The 23,819-nt window shown below is 41.1% G+C and overlaps 1 protein-coding gene across 9 annotated transcripts in view; it reads left to right on the top strand.

Annotated features, from left to right (window-relative positions):
• ATP9B (ATPase phospholipid transporting 9B (putative)) overlaps positions 1 to 23,819 on the top strand; it is a 237,325-nt gene that overhangs the window by 81,081 nt on the left and 132,425 nt on the right. For all 9 annotated transcript variants that reach the window (XM_072817398.1, XM_072817319.1, XM_072817557.1 and 6 more), the window contains one exon: positions 9,193 to 9,287. In XM_072817398.1, coding sequence (XP_072673499.1) covers positions 9,193 to 9,287 — 95 coding nt within the window. The remainder of the gene's footprint in view (positions 1 to 9,192; positions 9,288 to 23,819) is intronic.

Below are 23,819 nucleotides of genomic sequence, written 5' to 3'. Positions count from 1 at the left end.
ATGACTCAGAAATCATTTTATTTTATAGTTCTCCATCTTACTATACCTTAGGAGAGTGACTTGGCTTCTGTGAGTGTCCTAGAATCAAACTGGTAGTATTAGTGCCCCTGGCAGAGAGCAGTTAAAAGAATTAGAAGTATAATTGGTGAAGGGTTTGCATGGGGCATGTTTCAGATACTGAACTGTGATTAGTTGAAAGTGCATTAGCTGACAGAGAAAAGTAGTAAGAGAGCAAGAAAATGCTCGTGATGTGTAGGACTGTATTTCTTTCAGAGGGTTCCAGGGAGAATGAGGCTAGCACGGATGTGGGTTTGCACAGACCCATTTTAGTTTTAGGACATTGTGTAAGAGGTGTTCTGGACTGGGCTCTGTGAAGATACTTTCTGGCATGTCTACCTTAACTAGTTCCCTCAAATTGAGAAATAGTAGCTAAATAAGCTCCTGGTATATGGCACTCACTGGCAGAATTTCATAGATTTTCCTCTAAATTTTACAACACACCTCCAAATTTGATGTTTCCCACTGTGCAGATGAAAACTTTATTGAGGTGAGGTCACTGGACAAGGAGCAGTTGTGAGTGAGATACAGAGCCAGTGCTCAGCCCAAGGCTGGTCTTCCTGCTGTGCTGTGTCGGGCCCTGGGAACAGCAGCATCTCCTAGAGCACTGCTGGCACCTTGGGCCCCGGCTTTCTTCATTGTGGTGGTCTGGTCTGTCTTACACGCCATAGGGTGCTGAACAGTACTCCTGCCTCACATCACTAGGTGCCAGTAGCACCCACTTCCCTGCCCAGCTTTGAAAATAATGTCTCCAGAAGTTTCCAAGTGCCCTCTGGGGGCAAAATCACCCCTGGTTGAAAAGCACTACAGGACTTTTTATTTTTTTCTTTCATTGAAGAGAACCCCTAAGATAAATTAAGTGTTCAGTTCTGTTTCTTTTGAGAGTAATTGTTTTACTATTTTTCAGAGATCTTTCTCAGTAAGAACAGATTGATTCTGTGGCATTTGACTCCATTGGGAAGAAGCTTCTGCTCCACACCAGTGCAGCCAAGAATTCAGAGACTGGCTTCATGTCCTTGCTACCAGCTCCATGCCCTTACTACCCTGCCAAGCCAGGGCGGCACCCTGCAAAGAGTGTCCGTTAGTCGCTCATTTCCCCAGGCCTGGTGGGCTAAGTCTCCCTTCTGTTGACCAGTTTCCCTTCAGAGGCAAGAGCTATGCCCAGTTTTGACAAGCTGGGAGTAATGGGGCCCCAGCAGGTCCCCCACCAGCTAGCTTATACAGCAGAAGTAACATGCCTGGGGGGGCTACCACAGCCCCTCTCCTAACCCCAGCACCCACTTAGAAGCAAGGAAGATGCCACTGTAGATCAAGCTGGCTGTCCCCTTTCATTCTCCAGTGCCTTGACCCAGAGGTTCTCTGGGGGGAGGGCCAGAGATCTTTGCAGACCTTGCTGAAGTTCGTGCCTAAGGGTGGTGGTGAAAACCATGGAGAGCTTGGTGGCCAGCTGTTCACAGGGCCTGTGATATACACCGACAAAGGACGTGGAAGCCCGGTGAGAAATTTTACTGCCAGTACCAGGGTAAGAGTCCCACTGGTTCACACTCAACACTGTGTGCGTGTGTTAGGCTACTCTGTTCAGGGGCAGCCAGAGTGGGGCAGTCTTACAGGCTTCCTAAGCAAATTTCTGGATGTGCTGCTCAGCCCAGTGGTAGTTCCTGGGAGGCTGAGCTTAGAAATGAAATCACATGCCTCCTTGTTGGTCTAGAAGATTGCACAGATGCCAAAACCATAGCTGTGGTCCCAGGAATAGACATAGAGAACCTCCAAGCTGCTGGTCCATCCCTGAATGAACCAGGGGTAGAATCACGAACTGACTTCTGCACTGGGGAGAATAGCATCCAAGCCACATGTGTCCAGCGGTAAAGGGTGAAAATCTGACTGATTGCATTCAGACACCACTTTTGGCCAACAGAAGTTGATGTGAGGCTCGGAGCAGCCCCTAGAAAGCCAGTGTCAGTGACACAGGGCATGCTACAGGGGAAATTGATGTCACAGAATTAGGTTAGCCAAGTCACTAAAAAATAAACAGTTATCTGAACAACAACCAGCACTCAAATACAGTTTTTGATGTTTGTATAACACAATTCAGAGTGTTCACTCATCAACTGTAGTGAATTTTGTGTGATGGTACAGCAGAGGGGTTTGAAGTCAGATGGACCTCAAGGTGGCATTGTGCTGTTCATTCTGCCCTCCCCAGTGAGGCCTCTGAGCTTGGAAGAGGGGCATGTCACCTGCCTACTGTCTGATAGGGCCTCAGATATATGTAGAGCAGCACAGACACCTAGGAGATGCTCAGTCAACATTAGTAACCTCTTGTTTCGGGGAGAAATAAGTGACTTTTTATTATGCACATATGTCTCCATATAGTTTTTGAGGAGTGGATGTGGAAATTTCTTTTTTTTTTTTAAGGTTTTATTTATTCATGACAGATGGGGGGTGGGGTGGGGGGAGGGGAGGCAGAGAGACAGGCAGAGGGAGAAGCAGCCTCCGTGCAGGGAGCCTGACGTGGGACTTGATCCCAGGTTTCCAGGATCACACCCTGGGCTGAAGGTGGCCCTAAACTGCTGGGCCACCGAGGCTGCCTTGGATGTAGAAGTTTCTAATTAAGAGAGTAGATACCATATTTATTTCTTCTTAGTTTGGGGTGTTCTGTTAGTCTCTGCCCATAATGATCTTTGGAAGGTACTTTCTAAATGAGCCAGGCCCCGAAGAAGTATACTTGTATTAAATCCCGTGTCCCTGAATTTCTCTCCCTGACACTTGATCTTAGTCTCTATCCCTCCCCCCATAGCCCCAGTGGTATCTGCGATGGTGGCTCTTTGGCCTTGGAGGTTCAGAAGGATCCCAATCATGGCAGAAAAGACAGTAACACTAACAGAGCTGGTCTACTGCTTTGTTCCGGGGACTTCTCTGGATGTGTGAAGCCTGTTGCTGTGGAGGCCCTCTTTCCCTTAATTGTAGATGGTAGCTGCTCTACGTTTCCCTCACTGACTTTCACAGAAACCACTCCACCCCAATTCTACAATAGGATATTGGGTGTGCCCCAAATGATGAGTCTGGGTTCTGTTTGAGAATTTTGAGTCTTGGTTGCTTGTCAACCCCATACTGTGTGTCTCCCAGAGCTTCTTTCACTCCTCCTGATTTTGCTTACTTCTCTCATTGTTGGACTAAACACTAAGGTCAGTAGGACCGTTAGTGCCTGGAGTAGTGCTCTCAGCATGCTGGGAGTTCAATGAATCTTGAGAGCATGTGCAAGAGCAGCACCGACTGTAAAGCTGTGGTGAGGAGGAGCACAGCCACACCCCGTGAGGTAGGGCACTTCCTGTAAAATCTTCATCATGTCTTAATTACACTTTTTAAAAATATATATTTTATCTACGTATTTATTTGGGAAAGGAAGAAGGAGCAGGGGAAGGGGCAGAGGGGGGAGCAGGCTCCTCATGGAGCAGGGAGCCTGACGTGGGATTCGATCCCAGGACCCTGAGATCATGACCTGAACTGAAGACAGACACTCCACTGATGGAGCCACCCAGGCATCCCCTATGTTTATCATTTTGAAGATATCAATAAATTTACTCTTCTTAGCATATGTCTGTATTTACAACCTCCCCTCCCCTCTCCCCAGGGGTGAGATATTGTTTTATTTACTTAATATTGTTTTATTTTTGTTTGTTTTAAATATCTAGTAGTTTATTTTAACCATTTTAAATTATCTTAATTTGACTGTTAAATAACCATATCATTTCAGCTGCTTTATGGATAAGTGACCTTATTTTGGGCGGGGGGAGAGAGAAGGAGAGAAAAGGGAGGGTTGGGCAGAGGGAGAGAGAGAATCCTAAATGAATTCCATGCTCAGCATAGAGCCTGATACGGGGCTCAATCTCATGACCCTGAGATTGTGACCTGAGCCAAAATCAAGAGTTGGATGGTTCACTCACTGAGCTATCCAGACACCTCTGGGTAAGGGATCTTTAACAGGTTCTATTAGGTAGCAGAAAACTCAACCAGCATCATTTAGCTCTGTCTTCTAAATCTAAGCGACTTAGAAGCCACCATTTTGAAGTCTCAGGCCCTGTCTCTGCTGGGTAACTACAGCCTGTGAGCAGCCACAGGCTTCTTTATAAGGCTGTTCACCTCTCCCTCTACCAGTAATCTTACGATTTCTGTATCTTTAAAGTTAAAACCCATTTCACCCAGGACACTTAAGGTTATGTCGTCAATACTAATAAATAGCTAGTTTAAAATATTGTAAAAACCTTTTATTTAATGTTTCTGTGTTGCTGTAGTCTCTTCTAGATAAAAGGGAAAAGGCCATGAGATAAGTTATTGATGAAATGAGCTGCTGAAGTGGAGAGGAAGTGCAGTCGGCCGATAACTGTCATAGCATGAGCACTGGTAAACGACCATGCGTACTGTCAGCTGTACACCAGAGCCACACTGGTGCTGAGCTGCATTGATCAGCAGTGTCTTGTCAGTGAGGTTGATGGATGGAGCAAACACGGATAGGGGAAGGGAGCCCTGAAATAGAAATATGAGAAATGTACAGCTAGAAGTACTCTCCATCCCTGCAGGTGTTCACATATAAATTGCAATGTGGGTTTCTGTAGTGTTTTCTCTCTTTACTGCAGAGATCAAATGTTTGTACAGTTGACCCTTGAACGACCGAGGGGTTAGGGCTGCTTACCCTCCCACCCCGCCCCCCATTTAGTTGGAAAGTTACATAAAACTTTTGACTCCCCCAGAACTTAACTACTAATAGCCAACTGTTGGCTGGAACCCTTAGCAATATGTCTTTTAACACAGTTTATATGTTCTAGATATTATACACCATATTCTTACAACAAAGTAGGCTGCAGAAAAAATGTTACTAAGAAATCATGAGGAAGAGAAAATACATTTATGGTGGACCCATGTGAGGATCAATTTTATAATATTTTGGTTGATATATTCTGTATTAATCTGAATGCACTTTTAAAATGTGTTTTCAGACATTCGTGGGTTTTTTTTAGAGCAATTTTAGGTTTTCAAAAAAGTGAGAGGAAGGTACAGAGATTTTCCACACATCCCTGCACTCTCACACGTATAGCTTCGCCCAACATCAGTGGGCCCCAACGGAGTGGTGCACTTGTTCCTATAGATAGACCCACATTGTCACGTGAGGGCTCACTCTCCAAGGTATGCATTCTGTAGGCTTGGGCAAATGTAGAAAGACGTGTATCTGCCATTATGGCATCATATGGAGTATTTTTCTTTATGATACTATTTGTAAAAATCCTCTGTGCTCCATCTGTTCATCCCTCAGCAACTACTGATGGTTTCATTGTCTCCATAGTTGTGCCTTTTCTGGAATGCTCTATCAGATTCTCTCCTCACACTGTACCGAGTGGCAGGCATTATGAAGTCTCTCTGTGTCTTTCATGGTCTAACAGCTCATTTCTTTTTAGGGCTGAATAATTCCTCATTGTCTGGATGCACCAGAGTTTATTCATTTACCTATTGAAGGACATCCCAGTTGTTTCCAAGCCTTGGCAGTTATGATAAAAGCTGCTGTAAAATCTGTGTGCAGGTTTTGTGTGGCTTAAGTTCTCACGTCCTTTGGGTCAAGGCCAAGGAGCACAGTTGCTGGGTAATACGCTGTGGTTATGTTTAGCTTTGTGAGAAACCACAAACTGTCTTCCACACTGGCGGCGCCATGCTGCACCCCCTCTGCCAGCGAATATGGATTTCTGTTGCTCCCCGTCCCCCGTCAATGACTTGGGCCATTCTCATAGGGTTACAGTGGTGTCTCCTTGTGGTGGTAACTTGTTTCCCCGGTGACATAGGATTATGTGCTTACTTGCCATCCGTGTGTCTTCTTTAGATCTATAGCCTGTTTTTTAATCAGATGGGTTTCTTATTGTTGAGTTGTAAGAGTTCTTTGTGTATTTTGAATAACAGTCCTTTGTCAGCTATGTGTTTTGGGAACATTCTCCCTCCTAGTCTGTGGCTTGTCTTCTCATTCTCTTGATACTGTTTTTTGCAGAACAGAAGTTTTGAATTTTAGTGAAGTCCAGCTTATCACCTGTTTCTCTTCCTGGCTCACATCTTTGGTGCTGTATCCAAAAAGTGGTCACCATACAACACTAGAGTCACCTAGGTTTTCTCCAGGTGTTCTTGTCCAGGACTTCCATGGTTTTGCATTTTACATTTTACATTTAGGTCTGTGGCCCATTTTGAGTTAATTTTTGAGAAGGATATAAGGTCTGTCTGGATGCTGTTGTCACATGTGGGTGTGGAGTTGTTGCAGCACCATTTCCTGAAGGGACCGTTTTTGCTCTTATCTAGTAATGTCTTGATTTCTCTCTCACCTTGCAGCACAGTTTAGCTGGATATAGGATTCTTGGTTGACAGGTTTTTCTTCTTACAGCACTTTAACCGGATTGGTGACTTTGTCTCAGATCCAAAGTTTTTGATGAAAAATCCACAGATAATCTTATTGAAGATCCCTTAGATGTGATGAGTCTCTTCTCTCTTGCTTCTTTCACACTTCTTTGTCTTTTGAAAGTCTGGTTATAACATGTCTCCAGTTGGGTCTCTCCGACTTCATCTGACTTGACCCTCTTTGAGCTTCTTAGCTGTGTGTCTTTCGTCACATCAGGGATGTTTTCAGTAATGATTTTTCCCCTTTGTCTCTCCTCCTTTGGGACTCCCACAGTGTGTGTGTTGGATCAAGTGCTGGGTCCCATGGGCCCCTCAGTCTCTGCTTGGGGTTTTTCAGTTCTCTCTCTTTCTGTCCCTCAGGCTGGACCACTTGTGTTGTCCTGTCTTCAGGTTTGCTGATCTTCCTTCTGCCTTCAACTCCCTCCAGGGCATTTTTCATTGTGATTACTGTATTTGTCAGCTCTTGAATTTCTTTTTCTTTTTATAAAAGTTTTTTCTCTCTATTGATTCCATTTTGTTCATCATTTGTTTTCTTGACTTTCTACATCTTTCTTCAGTTCTTTGAGCATCTTTTAGACTAGTCTTTGTCTAGTGGATTTGGCGTCAGGTCTTTTTCAGGGACAGTATTTGTTGTTTATCTTTTTTTTTTTTTTTTTTCTTTAAATTGGCCATACTCTCCTGTTTCTCTGTGTGCCTTGTAATTTTTGTTGAACATTGACATTTGAACCTTTATAATGTGGTAAGTCTGGAAATCAGATCCCGCCCCCCATCCCAAGAGTAGGTCAACTTGAGACTCCGTAATAACAGTAACAACATTGCAGTGAAACTTCTCGATTACTGTAGCTCATCCAGCACACATAGTGCGTGCACACGTGAATGCACTTGCCCTAACTGGCCTTCTCCCGAGGATGGCAGGGGGCCAACTCATTGTCTTGAAGTGTGAATAAATTACAATAAGGAATCAATGTTTTCTTATAGGAACTGTTTCACCAGGTGACCAGACCAAATCCAAAGAGCAGATGCTTCTCATTTTACATTTTATTCTAGCTCAAAGGTAAAAAGGAGGGGTAGGCTTCCTTCCACTTTCTTGAACCTGTACTGCAGTCATGGATGTGCACTTTGAGTACAAAGGGCTGCTGGCATCAGAGCAGAGCAAAGACTGGATATGGTACCAGGGTCTGTGGAGTGTGAGCTGGGCTCTGAGTGCTGGAGCCAGGGTTACAGGACCCACAAGGGAAGGGGAGATGGTTGGCCAGGATTAGAAGTGTTCAGTCAGTGGAATGCAAACCAGAGAGGGCCTGTAGATAAAATGGGACTTTGAGGGCATACCCAGAAAGGACCAGGCTCAACTGTAGTGTCTTGGGATGTACATTTGGGGGATAAACTCCAAATCAAAGCAAAGAAGTGCAAGCGACAATAGTGTTACGAGGAGACAGGGAGGGCTTGTGGGACGGGGACACACAGGATCTTCTCAGGGGTCTCTCAGGGGTACAAGGGTGAGTTATGTTTACGTAATTCACTAAGGTGTACATATGTAACTATTTTATAATTAAGTTTAAAAAGCCATCAGTCCCTTGAATTTATTTGGTGATGAAACTACTATTACTTTGTTTTTTATGCTTGTTTTTAGGGACTGTTTTTAGGGATTGCTTTTACAAAGTTAAAGGTGATTTGCTTTTTTAAATTGTGTACAATATGTATAATTTCACAATGAGCAGTACAAAACAGATGGGGCCTCTCTTCCAGCCCCTCCCTCCCCGCCTTTCTCCCCTGCAGAGGTCATCCCCACATCCACACCCACACACTTCCTCCCTCTGCCACCTGGCTCTTCAGTGCATGGTGTTATTCTGTGCACAGTGTTGACACCTGGCTTTCCTCTCTCCGCCATGTACACTCTAGACTGTTAACAGGAAAAGTGGAGGCCTTTCTCATTTCTTTCTCTTCTTCCTCCCTCTCTCTCCCTCCGTCTCCCTCCCTCTCCCTCCCTCTCCCTCTCTCCCTTTCTCCCTCTCTCGCTTTGTGTGTCCCTCCCTATCTCCTGTCTGGGTCCTGTCTTCCATCCTATCTTTGTTACACAGCTGCTTGTGCTCCCTTTTATTCATTGATTCTCACATTATCTGTTCCCAGTTTTTTATTACAATAAATAAAGTTAGAAGATCATCTTACGTGTATGTCATTTTGTGTTTTGCTGTTCTATCTTAGGATAGGTTCTGAGAAATGATGTGATAGAAATACTGATGGTCAAAGGGTGAATGGAGTTTTGTTATTTAATAGTTTTTCATGTTTAAAATTTGGTAGGGTATGACAATAAATCTTACCTGGGTTTTGACATTTTAGCTATGCTTTTATTATTGAACATATGTTTTATCGTGGCAGATCAGATGATTTATTAGCAAAGTTATGGAACACACTCATGGATATTTTTGTGTATTGACTTATTTTATTATTAAAACATGAATTAAAGGTAGAAATGATTGATGTAGTTTTTCTAAAATGAAGCACTAATTAATATTAAGTCTCAGTAGGCAAGAATACCACATAGGAGGCATCTGTATCTTGTTAGCACACTTGTTTGTGAATCAGATGTAGAAGGGCTTTTAAGGACTTTTGTTTATGTGAATCTCTAGCTGCATCCTTTCTGTATCCCACTTTGCTGCACAATTGTGGTCTGAAAGCACCTGTAACTCTGGAACTTTCTTCTCTCATTCCAAGGTTCGTGTTTTATTCGAACTGATCAGCTTGATGGTGAAACTGATTGGAAGCTGAAGGTGGCGGTGAGCTGCACACAGAGGCTTCCAGCCTTGGGGGTGAGCGTTCATGAGATTACAATGTCATTTTACTACTACTCTTCATTTTCAGGCAGCAAACATTTCCTTGTATACCAGTTGACTTCTTGAATGCACTCTTTGTAAAAATAATATTTTTTTATTAGTAACAAAGGGTCATTGAAAATCAACCAAAGTAATTTCTCTGATGTCTTGAAATGTGACCTGTTCTAGGTGTGGTTTGCAGTGTTCCCATTTGCTGGACACTTTGGTCTTTTTTTCTTTTCTCTCACTTTCCTTTTCCTTCTGATTTTTATTGTTAAACCTTGCAGTTGAGTAATCTTCAAGATTGAGACTTTTGGCAGGGTTAAATGAGCCCATTATTGCTAATTGACTGAACTCCCTGGTGGTCTGGTTTCCATAGTGTTGGCAGACTGTGGAACTCAGAGGGAAGTTAGCCTCCTTTTGGAGACCGGCACGTCCACTCTACTTTTCTTGTGACAGTAGAGAACCCTCTTTGATTAGGAGAGAGGAGAGTGTTACTGTGTCTCCTTCTTGTGACCGAGAGAGAGGAGGAGGACACTGTCAGGCACCTTACTTGGTCTTTGCACAGTGTCCCTTTGTTGCTGGGGAGTAGGCAAGAGGTAGGATTAGAGAGAACAATATTTCATCATTTTCATTAATCTCTTACAAATGCTGAGAATCTCCTAAGCTGGCACAATTTTTTTTTTTTTTTTTAAACAAAACCACAGTTGGGGCCATTTGGTGCTTGTGTTAGATGTAGTATATATTTGAATGAGAGGAGCTTCGTTTTTTCTTACATCATCTGCTGATACGCCATGGAGAGTAAAGAAAACTTGAGGTGGTCTAAGAGTGACCTTTGACTCGGGCAGTTGTTGGGGAAGGAGTGGGAGATGGGGTAATGTAGATTAGATCACTTTCCTTAGATTGGTTGGGTTTGGAAAGGAGTCTCTGCTTTTATTGCATGTGGTTTATAGCTAGTTTAAGTGGACAGTGGGGGACATCCTCATTCTTGTGTACACTGAACCTTTTGGAAACTATGTAGCCTGACATGTGTAAGACTGGGAAATATTTGCTCTTTATGTATGTTTAGTTGTCTATACTTTAAGTAGTCCTTAGGTTGAAATTCTTTCTTTTATATGTTTCATGTATATCTTCCAAAGACTGGTCGCTAGTGAACAGTTGCTGATTCTTTCCTTTGTACATTTATTCATCGTCACATAACAATGTGGGTCATGTAATATGTCTGTCACAGACTTACCCTATCCTTCTGCCTTTCCTACTCCTCTCTCTTTCTTTCTTTCTTTCTTCTTTCTTTCTTTCTTCTTTCTTTCTTTCTTTCTTCTTTCTTTCTTTCCTTTTCTTTTCTTTTCTTTTCTTTTCTTTTCTTTTCTTTTCTTTTCTTTCTTTTCTCCTTTCTTCTTTCTTCTTTCCTTTTTTCTTTTTCTTTTTCCAACCCTTTAAAAATTAAAAACAACCACCATTCTTACCCCAAGGGTGATAACAGAAGAGAGTGCAGGTTGCTGGATTTGAGCCCCAGGTCTTGGTTTCCTAACCCCTGAGCTAGAGAATGACCCCCTGCTCAGCTCATCAGCTAACCAGGTGCAACTCTGTCATGGTGGGAGCAAGTACGCAACTCTTCATTTTGTTTTTTTGTTTTTTTTAATATATAAACATTAAAAGGCTGCATGTAAATAGCAAGTCTTCCTTTTTCAGGTAAATTCTGAAAAGTAGAACAGGGTGTGTGTAAAGGAATGCCTGTGATTTCAGATCCCAGTAGGTCATCTCTGAAGAGTTGTGCCCAAACCCCTGTAAGCAGCAGAATGTGATTATTGGTGAATGTGCTTCAGAACACTAATAATAACTGTTGAAGACAAAATCTCAAATTGATAGAGAAAATTTGGACCATTCATTGTTTTAATTTTTACCTCTTTGTTTACCAGTATGGTTGAATTTTCCACTGTATATTCACTAGAAATTTGTATTTATTTGTTTGCCCTTTTGCTGTTTTTGAATTGGTGTTTGCCAATTAAAAATTAATATATATGCTTGTGTGATGTATAGTATTGACTTGATAAAACCAGATATGTGCAAAGTCTGTCCTGTTTGTAACTGATCCTTTCTTAGATGTGGAAGTATTCTCGTATCTCTTGTAGATCTATGAATCTGCACCATTCTTCAGGTCAGAAAGTATTTTTGTTTTTAAAGATTTATTCATTCATTCATTCATTCATTCATTCATTCATTCATGAGAGACACAGAGAGAGGCAGAGACACAGGCAAAGGGAGAAGCAGACTCCCTGCAGGGAGCCCAGTGTGGGACTTGATCCCAGGACCCCGGGGTCACGACCCAAACCAAAGGCAGATGCTCAACCACTGAGCCACCAGGCGCCCCCTGACGTTATTTTTGAAAATTGTCCAAACTGCTGTTCTGGATCAGTTTCTCTGTGAATGCCAGGTGGCCTACCACTTTGAGGATTTGTTTTCAGTCTTTTAATTCTCAGTGTTCTGAGAATTAGGGATAGTTTTTAAAAATTCTGTAGGATATTATAAGTGATTTATATGATGGGGGTTAGTACAATCGATTGATTGTGAATGAGGGAAAGCAGATTTTCTTGGACCAACTAATGAAGGTAATAGTTGAGGTTGACACTCTTTCCCACTAACTAGCTGACCTTTGCCCACTTCACAGTAGACAGGAACAGGTGGGGAGCTAGTAAATCACTAAGTCACAAGTCAGGGGTGTGTGGGAAAGTGTGCATGCACAAACTGCCCAAGTGTCTTTCAACGTGGCTATACTGTAAAACAGCCAACAGTGCATGAGTGCTGTAGTTTCTCCATAGCCTTGCTGGTACTTAGTGGCGTCATGTTTTAATTTTAGTTATTTCAATAAGTGTGCTGTGATAGCTCATTTTAGTTTGTGTTTCTATCATGGCTAGTAAGGCTAAACATTTTTATTTATTTGTGAGAGAGAGAGAAAGTGCAAGCAAGAGGGAGAGGGAGAGAGAATCTGAAGCCGACTACACACTGAGCATAGAGCCCGACATGGGGTTCCATTTCGTGGCCTGAGATCATGACCTGAGCTGAAACTAAGAGTCACTGACTGACCCACCCAGGTGCCCCCGGAACATTGTTTCACGTACTTGTTTACCATCTGTTATATATCCTCTTTGGTGAAATGTCTGTTCATGTCTTTTTAGTGGCTTTTGTTTAATTCCCTAGAATGTTGTCTATGAATGATCATGTCATGTGCAAAGAAGACAATGTAGCTCTTCCACAGAGCTATATTGTCTATACTCTATATCAAGTGTGCATAGACAGCCTTCTCTTTCTTCTACTTGCAGTATCACACTGGCTGCAATCTCTAATGCGTTGCTGAACAGAAGTGGTGAAACCATTCATCCTTGTTTCCTTTCCAATCTCGGGGAACATGGAGCTTTTTTAACATCATGTGTGATGGTAGCTGTAGGTTTTTTTTTTTTTTTTAAAGATTCCTTGTATCAGGCTGAGGAAATTCTTTCTGTTCCTAGTTTGCAGTGAGGTTTTTTCATGAATGGGGATTGGATTTTTCAAAAGTTTTTGTTTATTGACATGATTATATGGTTTTCTTTTTTCTTTTTTTTTTTTAAGATTTTATTTATTTATTCATGAGAGACACAGAGAGAGAGAGAGAGAGGCAGGGACACAGGCAGAGGGAAAAGCAGGCTCCATGCAGGGAGCCCGATGTGAGACTTGATCCCGGGACTCCAGGATCATACCCCAGGCCAAAGGCAGGCGGTAAACCGCTGAGCCACCCAGGAATCCCAATTATATGGTTTTCTTTCATCTGTTACTAGGATGATCTATATGGATTTATGGATTGTATCAACCTCATAGTCCTGGGATAAACCAGAACACATCTGTTCATACTGAGTGTCCTTTTCACATAATGCAGCTTTTGACTTGCTCATATTTTGGGAAGGATTTTTTAAAGATGTTATTTATTTATTCATGAGAGAGACAGAGAGAGGCAAAGACATAGGCAGAGGGAGAAGCAGGCTCCCTGTGGGGAGCCCATTGCAGGACTTGATCCCAGGATTCCAGGATCACACCCTGAGCCAAAGGTAGACACACTCAACCACTGAGCCACCCAGGCGGCCCTTGGGAAGGATTTTTGTGCCCATATTAATGAGGAATATTGATTTTGTTGCTTTGGTTTATGTTTGTCGTTTTGCTTTTGTTGTAATGCGTTTGGTGTGCTGGCCTCATAAAATGAGTTGGCCTCATAAAACTACCTCCTGTATTTGAGGTAGTTGATGTGAGATTGGTGTTACTTATTAATTTTTTTAGTACTGAACGTCTTCACTCTTGAAACAGAGTCGCAAGTTTACTTTGTGGGAAAGTATTTAATTAATTAAATAACATATTTACCATAATTATTAGTAATGGTTGAGTTAAAGGCTTGCTGTTTATTTTCTACTTATCTCTTTGTTCCTTTTTTCCATCTTTAGGTATTATTTTAGGTTTTCATTTAATTACCATTATTGCTATAACCATTAGTTCTTTTTTAAAATTTTAAAATTTTAAAATTTTTATTTATTTTATTTTTATTTTTTTTAAAGATTTTATATTCATGAGAGACACAGAAAGAGACAGAGAAAGGCAGAGACACAGGCAGAGGGAGAAGCAGGCTTCATGCAGGGAACTTGATGTGGGCCTTGATCCTGGGTTTCCAGGATCACCCCCTGGGCTGAAGGAAGGGCTAAGCGGCTGAGCCACCCAGGCTGCCCTAAAAGGTTTATTTTTTTAGAGATACTGTTTATTCATTTGAGAGAGAGAGAGATCTTATCTGAGATCATGATCTGAGTCAAAGGCAGGTGCTTCACCATCTGAGCCGCCCAGTTGCCCCTTTCACCTTTAGTTCTATTTTGTAGTGGTGGGTTCTGCGATTTCCAATATGTGTTACTAACGCACCATAATATTTCTCCAATATGGCACAATACCATATTGTATGTAATTTAAGAAACTGGCACAGTTAGACTTCCAGTTTTTCTCATCTCTTGTGATTGTCTTACATGTTTTACTTATACATGTTATGAACTTCACCATAGAATATACGTATTTTTTGTTTAAAGCAGTCAAACATGTGGGGTGCCTGGGTGGCTCAGTCAGTAAAGTATCTGACTCTTGATTTTGGCTCAGGTCACAATCTTGGGGCTCCATGGCGAGTCTGCTGGGGACCTTCCCTTCCTATCCCTCTGCCCCTCCCCCACTAAAAAGAAATAAATCTTGAAAAAAAAAGTAGCTAAGCATGTTATTAAAAAAATAAATACCGCTTTTTCCGCTGTCCTGTACATTTACTCGTTCCTGAGTCCTCTGTCCTGTAGATGGATCCAACTTGCAATGTGACTTTACTTCAACTCAAAGAACTTCCTTCAGTAGTTTTTGTAAGAGGAGTCTACTAGATTAAAGTTTGTGCTTTAAAACTGTCTTCAGGGGTGCCTGGTTGGCTTAGTGGTTGAGCATCTGCCTTTGGCTCAGGTCATGATCCTGAGGTCCTGAGATCATTGGGCTCCCCATAGGGAGCCTGCTTCTCCCTCTGCCTGTGTCTCTGCCTCTCTTTGTGTCTCTCATGAATAAATAAATAACATCTTTACAAAAAAGAAAAGAAAAGAAAACTGTCTTTATTTCACCTTTATTTTTGGAAGAGGTTTTTCAAGTTTTGGTTTGACAGTTTTCCTTGTCTCTACCTACTGTCTCAGCGCTACCATTGCTCTGCCTTACAGGATATGTAGTTCTGAAACACTGTGGCCATCCTTATCTCCTCTTTATCTCCTTTTTCTCTAGACATGTTTTTTAAGATTTTATTTACTTATTCATGAGAGACAGAGAAAGAGAGAGAGAGAGAGATACAAAGGGAGAAGCAGACTCCCTGAGGAGCAGGGAACCCGGTGTGGGACTCTATCCTAGGACCTTGGGATCATGACCTGAGCTGAAGGCAGACACTCAACCATTGAACTACCCAGGTGTCCCATCCCTTCTCTAGATATTTTAAAGATGTTTTTTTGTGATGACTGCTTTCAGGAATTTGTATGTATCTTGTTTTGTCTTGCTTAGTGTTTGTTGAACTTCTTGGATCTGGAGATTCATGATTTTTTTCTACCCCATTTCAAAAACTTTTAGCCTTTATTTTTGGGGCCTTTCTGCCCCACCCCACCCCCCCAATCTGGCATATCAGTGATATGTGTGTTAGACCACATATGTTCACAGGTCATTGAAGTCTCTTGCTCTTTCTTTCTGTGACTCTATTTGATAGTTTCTGTTGCTCTGTCTTTAAATTCACTGATTTTATCTTCTGAAGTCTTCTATGAAGACCATCCAGCAAATTTTTTATTCCAAATATTGTATTTTTAATATATGGAGGTTCCAGATCTTTCACGTGTATAATACTTATTCTTCATTTCCTAATGCCATTGTCTCTTTTTTCTTGGTATATTTCTAGTTTTTTTTTTTTAAGATTTATATTTATTAGAGAGTATACATATGCACATGTGAGCAGGGGGAGGGGCAGAGGGAGAGAGAGAGAGAGAGAGAGAGAGAGAACATCTCAAGCAGACTCCCCACTGATTGAGAAGCTCAACATGGAGTTCAGTCTCAGAACCCTGAGATCATGACCTGAGCTGAAACCAAGAGTTGGATGCTTAATGACTGAGCCACCGAAGTGCCCCTGTTTCTAGTTTTTAATTATTCTCCTGTTACAGGTCACAATTTCTGCTTCTTTGCATGTCTGGTGATATTGGATGCTGGATATTGTAAATTATATATATTTTTTCTTTTTTCAAAATCATTGATTTTATTTTCTTAGTTTAGCAGCTTGTGAATAAATGTGATTTTTTCAAAGCTTGTTCTTAAATTAAAAGGTGGTTTGTCGAGCATAGCATTTTCAAACACCAAGTTAACAGGTCTTTGTTTGTGGTGGATTTGATTGCTGTAGGGCCATCCCTGCCAGGGGGATGGGTCCTCGAGCAACAAGCATGGACTGTCCTCCTGCCTCAGCCTCCACTGCATTTCAGCCCTTTTTCGTAGGACTCATTCTTGCCAAAAAGAAATGGAGATTTATTTTTCTTGCTGATAATAGTAATACCATTGAAAATAATATATACATCATAAAAAAGATGGAAAACCGTCATAATTGTATTCATTAGTATTTACCATTCACATTTGGGTAAAAGTTATTCCTGGCGGCACCACTTCTCCACCCTTTCCTTCATGCATCTGCATGGATGGATGATGCTATATGTACTTTTTTCCTTTTCCAGCAGTATGTTTTGTGTCATCTTTTATGTCAAAAAATGTGTTTCTCTCCAAGTGCTTTATTAGCTGCTTGGTGCTGGACAAGTTATAACTTCAGTAACCAGCCTGGTATTTATTGGTACATATGAACGTTAACAGTTTTGACGTTTTCTAAATAGTGTTAGAACTCAAAAGATAGACATAGTTGTAGGATTTTGGTTCTTCCTTTTTTTTTTAAATTTTTAAATTTATTTATGATAGTCACACACACAGAGAGAGAGAGGCAGAGACACAGGCAGAGGGAGAGGGAGAAGCAGGCTCCATGCACCGGGAGCCCGACGTGGGATTCGATCCCAGGTCTCCAGGATCGCGCCCTGGGCCAAAGGCAGGCGCCAGACCGCTGCGCCACCCAGGGATCCCGGATTTTGGTTCTTGTGCCAAAATGCTACCTGCAAGACTGCAGCAGCACGCACATCTCCTGTGTATTGGTCAGTTGGCCTATCTTCTCCCATCTGATGGACATGGAAATGGCATTTTGTTTATATTGACAATTTTTTTGTGAGGCTGAAGATACCTCTTACCTATGAAAGTCTGTTTCTTATATATTTTTATTTTATAAATTTCTGTTTGTGGTGTCTGCTTATTTTCCTGTTGTGTGTAGAGGTCTTTATGTACACTTTGTTAATTGTGGGTCAGACTCCCATTTCTTTAGGTCTCGTCTAAGTGTTTTCATTTATGGTTTCTTCTATCCTGTGGAAGGCTAATGTGTTTCTCTGAGGGCCTACTGCTAATGTGACGATGGCACATGTTGGTAAGCTGGTGATGTAGTGCTCATTACCCTAGCCATGGTGGCAGCCCTACTACAATGCCTAATGTATCTGTCAACCTGTTGTGCCCCTTGAAATTTGCACAATGTTCTATATTAGATGTATTTCAATAAAAACAACTTCTAAAAATAAAAAAAATGGTTGCTGCCTTTGGTTTTATGTTTAGCATTTTTCCACTCCATGATTATATTTTAAATGATTACCTTTTAAAAAACAAGATTTTATTTATTTATTCATGAGAGACACAGAGAGAGAGAGAGGCAGAGGCATAGACAGAGAAGCAGGCTCCCCACGGGGAGCCTGATGTGGGACTCAATCCCTGGACTTCAGGATCATGCCCTGAGCTGAAGGCAGGCGCCCAACCGCTGATCCACCCAGGCATCCCTAAATTATTATTTTGAAAACAACTCCTGCTTTACATGTAATATCTCCTGTCCATCTGGTATTTATTTTGAGTCAAACTGTGAGTGGGAAATCAGACTTAAGAAAATAACTTGTTAGCCAGTTGCAGCAATACCACTTACTGAATAAATAGCTCACTTTTTTTTTTTAGCTTACTCTTTTTGCAAGAGTTTCAAATTGCCGCCAACTGGTCTCACCATTTTAAACTGTCAACATAAGTGTATGTAAGCCTCTTTCTCCCTACCTTTGCCAAGTGTGTATTGCAAATATAGCTAGACTTCTCGTCTCCCTCTTGACTTCCTGCTTTAGAATATCTTTCGCCATATAGGTATTTTAAATTTTATTTGTGTAATTATTTGTTTTCCTTTATGATTACAGATTTTTCGTTGTGATCAGAAGGCTCTTTTCCTACCAATATTCGTTTATCATTTTAACCACTTTAAATGTCAGTAGGCAGTGAGAAGCTGGTCATTAGCCTTTACATTTTAGAATTCTTAATGCATTCCCTGCACATAGACTCATGGAGAAGGAAGTTTAATCATGTCACTACATCTGTGTGGCTAAAACACTGTCGTATGAATGAGTGTTGAATGGGTTCTTTTGTATCACGTGCTGTGACGTGGGCTGAATCATGCCGGAGCCTGTGAATTCGCCCTACGGTCTCCTCCTTTCTCAGCTCTTTCCCAGACTTACTCAGACTCTCTGTGTTTTCTGTCTGCTTTGCTTTACTTCACATGGCAAAGTAAGGCTGTGCTGTCACCTTATTACTTAGGATATCTAGCTTACAATTCTCATACTATTTGTTAAAATGGATTAGTTTTTATCACAAGATGTTCTTGCAGCCTATTGACTTCCTGATGTGATTTGAGCCAATTTGGGGGGTTGGTGCTATTTCTCAGTGGCATGTTTCTCCTTTGTGTCCGGGTTTTCTTTTTCTGGTGTACCTCCTCAGTGAACCCTCCAGGGTTAAGGGGGAGGAGAGATAAAGATGATGAATCATAATGGACTGGGAAAGATTTCTGTTTGCTGTCATGCACAGATGGGGGCCCCACCTGGTCTTTCCCACTCCGTCTCCTTTGCAAAAGTTCCAGAGTCACTGGCTTGGGCAGTTGGAAATGCTGGCACTAAATCATCATTGGTAGTAGCTTTATTTTGGAAAGAGTGGTAGAAAGGAAAGTGCAAAGTTAAAACACTGTGTTAGAAAGAATGTGTCTGAAAGAAAAAGCAAAAAATAACAAATAAGAGTACCTGAAGTGTCCATAGTAATGCAGAATTCTAGGAAAGCCCATCCACTTTGTGATGGAGCCCGGGGTAGAGCAGTCCTGCAGATGAGGTGTTGGAAATGTCCTGTAGCTTGGCTGTGGTGATGTCTTAGGCAGGTACAAGTGTTCAGGGGCACACAGATGTACACTTTAAACATGCACAATTTATTGCATGTAAGTTAGGTCTTAGAAGACTAGTTGAAATCCTACTCTGTTCTCATTTGTACCTTTGATATGACCATAAAACTAAAAAGCTGTATATTGTAGGAAAAAGGAAGTTTAACTGAATTTCTGGTTCATTAATTTCAATTTGTAGCTTCATATAATTTGGCATATATTTAGATTTTGTAGGAAAAAGAGCTCTAATTTCATTATGGATTTAGGCATGACAGTTTGGTTTTTCATTTGATAGCTTACTCTTCCCCTCTTCCTTCACTCTGACTTCTCTGTTTCTGCTGTAATGGACTTGGTGTCACATCATCTGTTGAGCCTTATAACAGCAAGTAGTAGTAAACCTGCAGACCTCAGAGCTTTTCTTGAAGAACTGAGGACGCCACCAAGAATGTCATCTCCGATTTTGTGGTATTCTCTTATCACTGGATGTGATCAGACCATTAAAGTTCGAGCAAACCATTTGATAATAGCTGTGCAGTGGGCCCTGTGATGGCAGGCTCAGCTTCTCGTGACTACACACAGGCAGCTAGAAGGCATGCTTCTCAGGGATCCATAGATATTTGGGAAATGTGTTTCTGGCTTTTGTGATCAGGCAAATTTATTAACAACAATGAGGTCACAATAAATCATGACTTGCTGATTTATTTCAAAAGATCCATATAGCAGTAAACAATACCATTTACATTTAATTAGTTTTATTGAACGAAAGGCAATTTTATTTGTAATGAACCACATGTTATGATTAAGGATGTATTTTAATGACCTTTAAGTAATGCGAACAAATGTTGCCCTTGACCTAATAGCAGAGGCTTTCCTACATTATTGAAAACTTCAGAATGATTTTTAAATTATCGTGAAAAGCTTCAAATGACATTCTCATTATTGTGCCATTATTCAGTCATTTGATGTCTAATATACTAGATGAAATGCATTCCTCTGAATGTTCATGTGTGTGTAGAAATGAGGATTGTTGCTAGTATTGTTCTTTATTTCCATGTATCAAAAGGTAGTCTATTATAGGAGAACTTCATTTTTTGAAAAATACTTGTGACAGGGTAATACTTAAATGATGAAGGGGTTTTGGACCTGCCTTATTCCAGGAGTCATTTGGCTGCTTATTAAACATCCTTGTTGTATTTCCCTAAGTCCACAATTATTACACAATGTGTTCTTTCTGGGTAAACCAGCTTGACATAATTAACTTGAAAATGACTTTTTATTAGTTAATGTATACTCTAAAGTGCAATAGCAGACCCGCTGTGGTGGGCTGCTGTGTTCATGCTTTATCCAGTGTAGTATCCCTGTTCTCTAAAAAATGGAAAACTCATCAGTGTTTTCCAGGCCTTGATGAAGGTGTGTGAATAAGCTTTCCCAAGTTAAACCTACTCTCAAAGCATTTGTAGGGCAGAAATGAGGATGATGTCTCCTGCCCCTTTGGTGATTCTCTGCTGTCAAGGGCCACCCTCAGTGTCACAGGTGGAAGTGGCAAGTGCCGTGTGGTCAGTGGCCTCTGCACCCTGGAGTCAGACTTAATGGGTGTGTGTTGACCTCAGTAATTGTAAGGATGTTTCCCATAGAGGGCCATTTTGGTCATATCCTGAGAGCAATTTTTGGAGGTTCAGTCATGAATCTAAGCCTTTCCTGTGATGTTGGAAGGACCTTATTCCATATATTTTTTTTAATTTTTTTTTATTTATTTATGATAGTCACAGAGAGAGAGAGAGAGGCAGAGACATAGGCAGAGGGAGAAGCAGGCTCCATGCACCAGGAGCCTGATGTGGGATTTGATCCTAGGTCTCCAGGATCGCGCCCTGGGCCAAAGGCAGGCGCCAAACCGCTGCGCCACCCAGGGATCCCGCTTATTCCATATATTAAATCCCTTTCTGCTCCTGAGATCTGTTTCCTGAACTGTTGCAGCACAAATTAAGTGAGAAGTTTTTCTCTTCCCCCCACCACCCAGTGGTGGGGGGTCTGAGGCCGAGAGGGCAGCTGTGGCATCATTGACAGGTGACTCTCTCACCTGTGTCCCATGTGACTGCCTCCCCCTGCCTCCCCACAGCACGTGTCGTCATGCTCTACCCCATTAGGCCAGAGAGAATGCTGAAGGCTGCGTTCAGTGGGTGGGGGATCATGTTCCCCTGGAAGGCCTGGGAGTCCTGTCTTTAACAGGAGCTGGGGAGGATGGTGGGAAGTGTCTCTGCCATGTCATCTCTTTTTGTTTTCTGGTGAGTGTCTTTGATTTCCTCTCATACATCCTCCTAAGTGGTACGCACTAAAATTTTTCAGTTCTTCTGGAGGATTTTGCTGCCCTCAGAGTAGGTTGCTCCCTTTGGGGTTGTTAGGGCTACCACTTTTATTAGAATCCATTCTTTCACACTTGTTCTTACCATAACTCTAAGCCACTTGAAGATTTGTTTGCTCCCCACTCACCTAAAGTGGGAAATGAATGAAATGTAAACAGTGAAATAGATGTTTTCTAGAGCTGAAAGAAGCCATATCATTTTTAGATGGCTGCTTGTTTTCTGTGAAAGAATATTTTCTCTAAGTGATAGAGCATGATATACAGCCCACAAGTCAGGGCTCCCACAAACAGAGGAGATCTGATGAGGCTGGTTAAATTGGGTTTTCCAGGAATAAAAGAGAATAAATACAAATCTCTAATATATTTTAAGAGATATGAGAGGATATTACAGTCCAAACAGAAGCTATGAAAAAAGATCATGCGTAAAGTAGACCTCTTAGAAAGACATGAGTGCTGAAATAAAAACACGTAAATGGGACTGGAGGATGGATTGTTTTGCATCTCTGAGAACCCAGGCAGAGATGGGAAGGAGGCATGGATGACCCACATTTCTAGCTCAGTCCTTAATACTGCCCCTAATTATTGTGTGTGTGTGTTTCAAACTGTATTGAGGTAAAATTGGGAAACAGTGAATTGCACATAATTACTGTACACCTCAGTACATCTATGCAACCATCACCACAGATAAGAGCAAGACTGTAGCCTTTGTTACGTGTCTGTGGCTACCTGTGGTCCTCTCCTAGTGCCCAGTGCTTTCACTCTTCTCAGCTTTCCTCTGGCTCCTCATACACTCACACTTCTCCTGTCAAGGGATAATTCTTCGAACACTTTGGCCTAACACTGCTGTTCAGAAACCTTGGCCCATAGTCCCCTTGCCCTCTCTTCTTCCTGACCTTCCCTCACAGGCTGTCTCCTTGTCCATGGCCCACAGCTCTGGTGTCTCAGATGTTTCTTTCACGGTTTTAGGTTAGCTGAATATGTTTGGAATTAGTTTTACTCTATCTAAGCTGCACTGCTTTGCATTTCCTTCGTAGTTGCTAGAGATCATAATATAAATTTCACTAAAAGTATACTGTGAAAGTTAGTTACAGTTGTGTCACTTGACATAAAATGTAAGACCCTTGTCATTGTATGGGTCCATTTACCCTACCTGTCCTTTATGCTCAAGCAAATTGTGCCTTTTCTGTATGTGTCTATGTTTATATGCATTCATATACTTTTTTATATGCATTATATTTGTATATGAACTGTTCCAATGTTTTTATATGTATTTTAAGGAAAAATTAAGTAGAAAACAAGATTTTTGTTTTTCTTTTGTTCTTTATTATTTTTGTTCCTCACCACCACTTCCTAAAGACTGAATTTATCCCAGAGAACATTTCCCTTCAGCCTAAAGAATTTCTGTTAACATTTCTTGTAATATATATCTGGTAATAGTGAATTCTCATTTTTGTTTATCTGAAAATATCTTTATTTCATCTGTTTTTTGAAGGATATTTTTGCTGAATATTGAATTCTTGGATGACCGTGTTTCCTCCATAGCACTCTAAATACTTTGTCCCACTGTCTCCTGCTTCAATTATTTCTAGTGAGTAATCAGTGTTGTTCTGCTAGTTGTTCCCTGTGTGTTGTAATATGTCATTTTTCTCTAAGTAGTTTTGAGACTTTTCTCTTTGATTTTTTTTTTTTTTTTAAGCAATGTGACTTTGGATTTTTTTGTTTTAATTTTATTTATCTGTCTAGGGGTTTTCTATGCTTCATAAATCTGTCTGGGCTGTCAGTATATTTTGCATATTTTTAGTCATTGTTTCTTCAAATAGTTTTCCTTCCCCATTCTTTCTCCACTCCCTCTAGGAGCCCAACTATAAAATATTACAACTCTTGACACCCTGTCAGTGGCACTGCAGCCTATCCTTTCCTACAGCTTCTTTCTTTGTGTCTTCAGATTCATTATTTCTCTTGCTCTCTCTTCAAGTTTACCGACTCTATTCTGTCATCTCCAATCTACTGTTAAGTCCATCCAATAAATTTCTTTCAGATATTGTATTTTTTTTAATTCTAGAATATCCATTTGGTTCTTTTTCCTTAAATAAATATTTTTTCTGTTCTGTGGTTTCCCATTGTTCATCTTTAGGAGAATGTTTTCCTTTAAGTCTTTGAGACATTAAAATTGCTTTGAAATTTCATCTCTTTATTCTAATATTTGGTCATCTCAAAATTAGTCTTTATTGCTTGACTTCTTTCTCAAATATAGATCTTGTGCTATGATGTCTTCATATGTCTAGAGGTTTGGATTGTGTCTTCAACATTTTTT

Source organism: Canis lupus, chromosome 1, assembly GCF_048164855.1.
Source record: "Canis lupus baileyi chromosome 1, mCanLup2.hap1, whole genome shotgun sequence".
Classification (NCBI taxonomy): domain Eukaryota; kingdom Metazoa; phylum Chordata; class Mammalia; order Carnivora; family Canidae; genus Canis; species Canis lupus.
This window is presented reverse-complemented; position numbering and strand designations above follow the sequence as displayed.